Below are 9258 nucleotides of genomic sequence, written 5' to 3' on the forward strand. Positions count from 1 at the left end.
GATGTTTCCAGGGTTAGAGTAGTGCAGAAGTTGTCATATGCTGAGGCAGTGAAGAAAGTAGAGGAAGATGGGTCAAGGGGGAGGGATCCTGAGAGGAGTGGTGTAAGTAGAAGATCTGTACCAGTACAGAGGGAGAGGCCAACAAGTGATATATGTTTCAGTAAGATTGGCTGAAAAATATATTGGCTGAAACATAAGACATTTATAGCAATGGTTATCAACTGTACTGCATGGATGGAACGTAAGTCACAGAAAATGTAGGTTGTGGTGGCAGCTGCAGAGAGGTATTTGGGTGCACGAGACTTGACATCAGAAGAGTTACAGGGTGTGTTAAGTGGTGGTGTCCCATCCTTTCAGGTTGTTGGCCTGAAGTAGGACTAAATTGATTTAAATAGTGGAGTAGGGTGGCACAACCACAATGAAAGGAGGCATGCAAAAAAACACAACTTTAAACTTTGCATGGAGCCGTTTTAGTGTCAGTGAAACAGAGATGCTATGTCAATATGGAAATGTGTATATATATATATATACTAATATATGAAAATGTACTTACAAGCATCATCCTCATGGAGAGACTTTCCAGATTTCAGACCTTTAGGTAATGAAAAATGTAAAACACGCATCACATCTTGCTTTGGTTCTGACCACATTGTATAATGAAAATACAATATTTGTTTAATTATACAAGGCAATGGCTTTTACGATTCCAAAATCAATGAACACAAATTTCTCTCTCTCGGATAGCCCTCCATTCTGATTTAATTATTATATCTTCAATTATACAGATGACTTTGTGGTTCATTTGATACTTTTGTTGATGTATTTCTATAGGCCGTAAACTCCAGCGTTTCCTTTTTCTATTTTTACAGAAGGATGCTGTCAAGACCCTTGGATCAGAGGGACAAGGACTATGACTCCTTCACTCCCACCTTTTACTTTGAGGACCCTCTATTTCCCCCTCACCGCACCCCCAAACCTGTCCCTCCTCCACTGCTCCGACCCACACCACCACCCCCACCCCCAGACGAGGACCCTTTCAGGCCCATTAAGCCACCTAATACCTCTGGTCCCTCTGTCCCTCCTTTCAAAGGCACTGTCCCACCTATCACAGGTATTGTATATCCTCCCTGTTTTCTTAGTGGAAACTGTGATCACTTATGTGGCCCTCTGCCCTTCCCCCCACCAGCCCTAGCCCCGTGCACCCAACCCTCAGACTCCACACGCGGGGACACAGACCAAAGTGGAGGCCTCCCCCGTGTGCCCATACAAGGAAACGGAATCCCTCCTGTCTATGTTTTCACAGCCTCTGATAAGGAGCAGCCCAGAGTATTCATTCTGCCCTCTGCCCCCAGTGGCTAACCAGACAGATTGTGTTTTAGTAGTTGTTTACCGGGCTTATAGTTTTTTCTTCAAATTACATTGGTTCATCTGTCTGTATGTTATTTCCGTTACTCTCTGATTGGGGGATATAATGTTGAATTTTCTAATCTTCAAATATAGACAAGACTAAAGTATATACCAGTATTGCCATGTAAATGTGTCAGCAAATGTAATGAATTATCATGGAGTGACACTTGGTTAATCCCACGCACCAAATCATGCATATAAGCATACCCCATTCATACAGTGTCTATTGTTCGTTCATACATCCCATTTGATTCTATAGTATTCTTATTAGCACTGGATATACAGCAGGAACAGGAACTTTTAATTTGTATTCATTGGGACTGTATACCCCTTCCTTTTTATGCTGAAAACGAGAGGGTACTCAACCTAATCAAGGTAATGCTTAGAATAAAATAGATTTTCTACTATTCTTTGCCATATAGTGTTGAATGGTCAAATGGTCCTGTGTTTTGGACAATCATATCACATGACCTGGATTTGAACCTTTATTTAAAGCTTTTTCAACAACCTGTCCCCTTTTCTTTTTATGTCAGATGGTCCAGCTCCATCCTCAGATAATTGCTTTAATTTTTGGTGTAATTCTAATTCCTGGCTTAAAATAACAGTTAAAATCTAGGTCATGAGACATGATAGTTCAAAACACATGGCCCTATAGAATGAATTATGTTAAATTATAATGTATTCAATAAACCTTTGGTACTCAATATTGTTTGTCAAGTTTACTATGTTAAAAACAGTGACATTTATTTTACTCTTTCAGGAAAGAAATTGGAGATTTTGAGGACCGCTTTCTATATTTTATTTGTGGCAACAGTAGCATCTCCAATACCAGTAAGAGTGCCCCTGCATGCTGTTTTCCATCATCTTTATTCTGATAAATCTGTAATTATTATAATGTGCACAATGACAAAGTCAGTGAATAGAGACTGTGTCAAAAGTGTGCTATTCTATGTTTCTACACTCAAATAGTATTTATATTTGTGAAACCAGGTCAGTCTACATGGATTCCAATTCAGAAGCATGATGGCTGACAGCCTGGAATCGTCTGAGTCCTCGGAGACAAGCAAGTCTTCCTCAGAGAATGGTCTGCCAATGGTCGCTGGCACTGAGACCGCAATACCAGACACTCAGGAGGAGACAGACCCACCAGACAGCGAAGCTATAGCCTCAAACAGCCTCAGAAGTTGATGATGCTTTAATTGCTTCACAAACCGCACTTCAAACTGATGCCTCATCAGCAGATGCACTAAATGGGACAGAAACTGAGGCTACCTCACAGCATCCAGTCATTGTCGCATTGACTGATTCTCCCAGTCTGACTTCTGATAATGTCACAACCCATATACGGTCTATGGTCACAACGGCTCTGCCATCAATCACTGACACAGCCACAATTCAAACATTCTATGTGGACACAACTCCTCCCCCGGGCCCATACCCATTATGGAGCAGCCAACACCTCCACCAGTCTCCCCAATACCAAGCCTAACTCCCCAGCAGCCAGTTCCATTGGGAACCACTGATGACATAGCTGGTGTGCCAGGTTGTTTTACTGTAGTATACATAACCAGCCCTCATGCTCAGCCAGTTCCTGCTAGAGTTGATAACATTTAAAGCAGAGCGGAAGTTATTATATCTTTGATTAAAGTCAGACATAAAAGCTGGCTTCTTTTTTTCATTTGTCTTTATGAACATATGAGCACATTGCAGCCACATAGTGAGCTGGAGGGGCGCCTGTGCTGCAACTGGCTGAAACGCTCATGAAAATGATTCACTATAATATTTTGCACCATATAAGTGATAAATATGTAGATGTACTGTACTTTATATTGCTCAGTGTCTTCCATGAGTCAGTCTCACATGTATTTGTATTTTTTCCCATATTTTATCTGATTTATTTTGAAAGGTGACACAGATTGCATTAACACTGTCAACAACATTTTAGTCTATTTGCAAAAGAGGATCCACCATCTGTAAATAAATGCTCTTTAAACATTTAGAAAAAGGATGGAAGTCAGAAAGAGTACCTTTTCATGTGATGCAGGATATTTTGGGGCTTTTGATTATACTGCAAAACTTATTACAGGCGATTTGCAGATAATGCCAGCTGTTGGGCATTCTTTGTGACTCCCATTGTGTCCTCAGTTATCATTGAATGAATGAATGATGATACATTCCTGGTTTAATTTTGTAAAGCTTGTCTTGTATACAATTGAAAGTCTGACCCAGAAAGACACAGACCCTGGAGCAGATGGCGTTTAACTTCTGGTATGAATGCAATGCAGTGAGTGAACAAGTGGGTGTTGTTGTTTTTTTCCGATATTACAGAGACACTGTTGTTGAGAGATACCAAAGCTCATGGCATGAAGTATGTTTGCCACCGCACAACACACATTGATCATTTACTTGTGACACACAGACACAGAAAAATATTTTTCAAATAGCTTCACTACTTGGACCCCAAATAAACATTTTAAAGTTTTACTTTTTCATATTCCTACATGGAACGTATAGGAACCCTAGACCAAACTCGACCCTTAATGGTCAGCCTACCATACAAAAGGCAGCAGAAGGTAGCTAAATGCATCTGCCACGTTGTTTAGATTATAACCTGCAACCAGGTTAGCCCCCTGTTGTCCTGAGATGATAACAGTCTGTAATCTGATGCATTGCGAATGTTAAGCTCTTGAGCTGCTTAAAACCACTTGCGGTGTAAAATTCATACTCATCTGATAATGTGGACAGAACACCATACTAACATTAATAGCCTGGTCAGAAATTACCTCTATTTTGTAGCACTTATTAGGCAATGTTTTTCAAAACTCCCAACTGAAATAAGTAAGTTGGGAATTGTATTTATTAACATTTATAAAATGTTGATTGACTTCAAAGCCTCTTATTCAAGTACCTGTGAAGATGTATAATATTAATAATTTGAATCTACTGTACATAGATTAAACACTCTTTACAATCCATTTAGAGGTCCTATTGAAATCCACGTAATCCTATGGTATGATACTGCTTGTGACTGAGTACTACACCCTAATAAGTCTTGATGTGTGTCTAATTACTGTAATGACCAGGTCTGTCTAGTCAACAACAAACACTATTTCTGCATGTTCTTCACTTAAATACAAAAACATTGTAGTGAAAAAAAAATAAAAAAATGCTTGTTCCTAGGGATAAGGTCAATTATAGTTTGTCAGAACAGTTTCAATTAAATTTCAATTTAGATTGACCCGTCCCCGACCCTCAGCGCACTAGTTCATATAAACATGTTTTTTTGTGAAACACTAACATTGTTCTCCGGAGCCTGGCAGCTCTATTCAAACATCAAGGCTATAACAAGTTCAGCTTAAGTCCTTAATTGCTTTAACCAATAGACTGGTATGGGAACAGAGGAGAAAAAAGGAAATACATTATATTGAAACTGACCCAGTACAAGTGTTTGACTGAAGGTCTGTGTGTAGAACTTTTAATCAGCAGGTCAATAATCTGATATCCTATAAGAGGATTCCTTTTCCAAGCCAAGTTATGTCAGACAATAAAATGGCTGATGAGTTCTTTTATAGAATGATTATCTTCTCTACGATCACCATCACTATCAGTCTTCTTGTCAGTGTTATTGTATATAATTGTTCTCCATGTGTAGTTGTAACATAATTAATGTAATTGAATATCTTGTCAAAGTGAGCTTGTGGCCTTGATTCTAATAGGCTAAGAGAGACCACAGACACATGTTGTCCACTCTGACAGGAAGCATGTTAACGTCTTAAAGTCCTTATCCTCTTTAAACACCCCCACACCCTCTTTGTTCTCATGCAGCACAGGGGTCTCTGTGTCATTACAATCTGGCAATAAACAATTAACAATAACTTTCAGACTATTTTCTGGAATTATGTGAAAACCAAAATGAATGTATTGTATCGCAAGAGAATACAAAAATCCCCTCGTTGGAGAGTCATTAATTCAAATTCTTAATTTGTCCCCTAAGCCTAAGGAAACTATCACCTAATCTTTACATTCTTAAGAGACAATGGATTAGCCTACACCTAGATTACTCAATTGGAGCAGTGTTTGGCCAGCGTTCATGAACGCATGTGCTCAGCAGTATCAGTCGACAAGGATGCAGTTGATGAAACGGCAGTCCTTACTCTGCCCAAAACAACACTACAGCAAACCTATTGATGAATTCATGAAGGGGAGAGTTCATGTATCAGTTTGTCTTCATATACTCAGTTTGATGACACATACCGTATACAGACTTGTTTACAGACTCTAAGGAAGTGAGTTGATGAAGTGTGTTCACTGACAGACGTATTTGTATTTATTAGGGATCCCCACTCATCCTGGGGTCCAAACACATTAAAGCACTTACATTACACACAGGGCCAGAGGAGCTTGGGAGGGGATAATGGTATGTAAATGTTCTGTAAGCACATGGATCCTCTGTCAGCATCATTGATGGGGCCGTGGCACGCAATGCATCCTGCTAACATCCTCTGCATGTGCTTAATCAGAGGGGGGTATTAAAGTAGAACAGTAATGCTCCCAGATTTGAATCTGCCGTCTGCTGTATAGCCCACGGAAGGCAACGACATGGGAAGCACCGGGAGGATGCTCAACCTTTGGAACAGGAGGCAGAGCCTCTTCCCTAACTACAAAGTCACTGGGCCTAATGCTGAACTTAGAAGACCCTCAGAAGACAGCACCCTTCCATTCACCAAGGACAGCTGTATAAAAGAGTGGAATTCCATGCAGGAACTGAGCAAGGACATTTATGACATCTACTCTGAGTATGAGGATGAGGAAGATGAGAAGCCTTTGGCTCTTCTTTCAAGGCTGGCTTCACCCACCAAGAATTACAATCTCAACATCAATGTTGGGGGGAAGTCCTATCAGATAGCTTACCGGTTGGCGGCCAGGTACCCCAAAACTAGGATAGGACGGCTTGCCACCTATACAGACCACAACAAGAAACTGGACCTGTGTGACGATTACCAAGTCAAGAAAAATGAGTACTTCTTTGACAGGGACCCAGAGATTTTCAACAACATCTTCACCTTCTACAGAACTGGGGTGCTGTGGATAAAAGACGAGCTGTGTCCCAGAAACTTTCTGGAGGAGATCAACTACTGGGGCGTGAGGATCAAGAACACCCACCGCTGCTGCCGGATTTCCTTTGAGGAGCGACAGGACGAAATAAACGAGCAGCTGAACATCCAGAGAGAGCTGGAGGCTGAGGTGGAGATCGAGGAGAATGAGGAGCTGTTTCAGGACATGTTCATGGGCCATAACCGCAGAGTGATCTGGAACCTAATGGAAAAACCTTTCTCCTCTGTCCCTGCCAAGCTCATGGCCTTGGTCTCCAGCCTGTTTGTCCTGGTATCCCTGGTGGCCATGACACTCAACACAGTAGAGGATATGCAGTACAAGACTCCCTCTGGCCAATTGAGCGGGAAGACCTACTGTGAATTTGTGGAGTCTCTGTGCATTGCTTTTTTCACCATGGAGTATCTGCTCAGGCTGGTGTCCACACCTGACCTCCAGACTTTCGCCAGGAGCATGCTCAACACGGTGGACCTGATCGCTATTCTACCTCAGTACTTGCAGCTGGCTTTGGAGTGCTTTGAAAACAATGACTACGTGAAGCACGAACATGACATGAGGACAGTTGGGCAGGTGGGGAAGCTGGGCCAGGTGTTGCGGATCATGCGGCTGATGCGTATATTTCGTATCTTGAAGCTGGCGCGCCACTCCACCGGACTGAGGGCGTTTGGCTTCACACTCCGCCAGTGCTACCAGCAGGTGGGCTGCCTCTTCCTCTTCATCGCCATGGGAATCTTCGCCTTCTCTGCCATGGTCTACACTGTGGAGCATGACGTGCCCCAAACCAACTTCACAAGCATCCCCCATGCATGGTGGTGGGCTGCTGTAAGTATATTAGTTCACAATAGGCCATTAGGAGTTTTTAAAAAGTCTAACTTTCATTCTTTGTAGCTTTATATTCAGCTATGTTTCTGGTGATCTTCCAGCGATGATGCAGTGAGGCTCAGGTCTGGCTTCAGGTCTGTAGTGTGTCCGGTCTATGGCTCGCTCTGTAGTCACCTCATAATACTACCTACTGCACTGTGTACTAATGGCTGTCAGTGGCCACTAACTGAATGATACGCTTAAACACTGATCAAAGTACCAGTAACCTTTTCATATGAACTACATGGTCTGACATTATTTAAATGGATGGTTTATATGGTTCCTGGATAGTGTCTTAATACCATAATGCTATTACAGGGTGGACTTTAGGTCAGCGCACCTCCATTAGAATATGTGTATCTGTCCATGTCCGTGCCTGTTCACATGAAGCATGCCGTATGTGCTTAATTATGATCAACACTCTGGACATAAAGTCAGGCCACTTTTAGGCCCTGTATACCTCTCTCTGAAAGGGTATTCATATGAATTTCTTAAGTTGTGACTGAAGTGGGACAGATAACACTTTTACATTTTCACTGTGAAAGGGGTTCAAGTTCCATAACTCTTGTAATTTCTGCACTCCAGGTGAGCATCTCTACCGTGGGCTATGGAGACATGTATCCAGAGACCATCCTGGGGCGTCTCTTTGCTTTCTTCTGTATTTCCTTTGGAATCATACTGAACGGACTGCCCATCTCCATCCTCTTCAACAAGTTCTCAGACTACTACGCCAAACTGAAATCCCACGAGTACACCGCAAACATGAAGAACCGGGGCAAAATTAGGTTTGCCAAAAGGACAGCAATGAAGATCTCACTTTGTTGTGGAGTTGGACACACTACATGATGCTACAGCTAACTGTTTAGGACTTTGTAAGACACATCTGCCTGATCTTCCTTACATTGGCAACATATATAGTATCGGGTTGAATAAAGTAATGTTAACTTTGAAACTGCTGAAAACCCATGCACCCTCTTGTCTTACCCGTCAGATATGCATGGGGGTGGGGGGTTCTGGGGTGGAAGGGGTGGAAATGGGAGGGGGTCTGGGGGAAGGGGGTTCTGGGCATGAAAACATTTTGTGATGTAAAATTTTGCAATTCACATTGAATTCATAGATTTTACATTGAAGGGTTCCAGGAGTGATTTTCTTTCTCCATTTCTACCCCTGCACTTCACACATATTACCTAATGAGAGTGCTTCTCCCCCAAAGGGTAGGCCTGTTAACAATACCATATAGACAGTGCATTGTCATAAAGAGCTCCACAGCTATGAAGCAACTTGCCCTGTCAGGTCAAGTTGATTCTATTGCTCCTTTTTTATATATTTGTATGCATTTAATGATTGAAACACGCTACTTTGCTTAATAATGTCCTGTCTGATCCTGCCCAATTAGCCTGCTCCCTGTCTGAAGCAAAGACCCACAAAAGCTTGCAGCTGCTGGCATCTTGTGGTTAGTGTTGATAGAGCAGAAAGTGGTGGGCGAGTTTAATACGTCACACTTGATAATCTAGAACATGTAGGTAAATACTCGGTTATGAAGTTGAGGATTATAAAGTTTGATAAAATCAAGATATTTTTTGTAATTTTATAAAACATGAACCACAAGTGAACGTGAAGGGGTTTTCACTAGTTATCACAGCCACAAAGTTAAAATGTCCATATCGTAAAATTTGACAACAAACATGAGGTTTTTGGTCTTAATGTAAGGTTAGGATTAGGCATAAAGTTAGCAATGTTTTTGAGTTTAGGATTAGGTTTAAAAATGTATTTTAAAAAGAGACATTGTAGAAATAGGCGGGGTTTTTGACATTGTGGCTTTGATAACGCTATATAGAATCCTTGGGACGGTTTCATTACAGTATTTTCAATGGTTTA

The 9258-nt window shown here is 41.5% G+C and overlaps 1 protein-coding gene across 1 annotated transcript; it reads left to right on the top strand.

Annotated features, from left to right (window-relative positions):
- Nucleotides 1-6006: 6006 nt before the first annotated feature.
- On the top strand, nucleotides 6007-8226 carry LOC120062881 (potassium voltage-gated channel subfamily V member 2-like). The gene is made up of 2 exons (XM_039012950.1): nucleotides 6007-7341; nucleotides 7966-8226. The coding sequence occupies exons 1-2, from the start codon at nucleotides 6007-6009 to the stop codon at nucleotides 8224-8226; spliced, it is 1596 nt and encodes a 531-aa protein (XP_038868878.1).
- Nucleotides 8227-9258: the final 1032 nt, after the last annotated feature.

The sequence above is a fragment of the Salvelinus namaycush genome, chromosome 18, assembly GCF_016432855.1.
Source record: "Salvelinus namaycush isolate Seneca chromosome 18, SaNama_1.0, whole genome shotgun sequence".
Taxonomy (NCBI): Eukaryota; Metazoa; Chordata; class Actinopteri; order Salmoniformes; family Salmonidae; genus Salvelinus; species Salvelinus namaycush.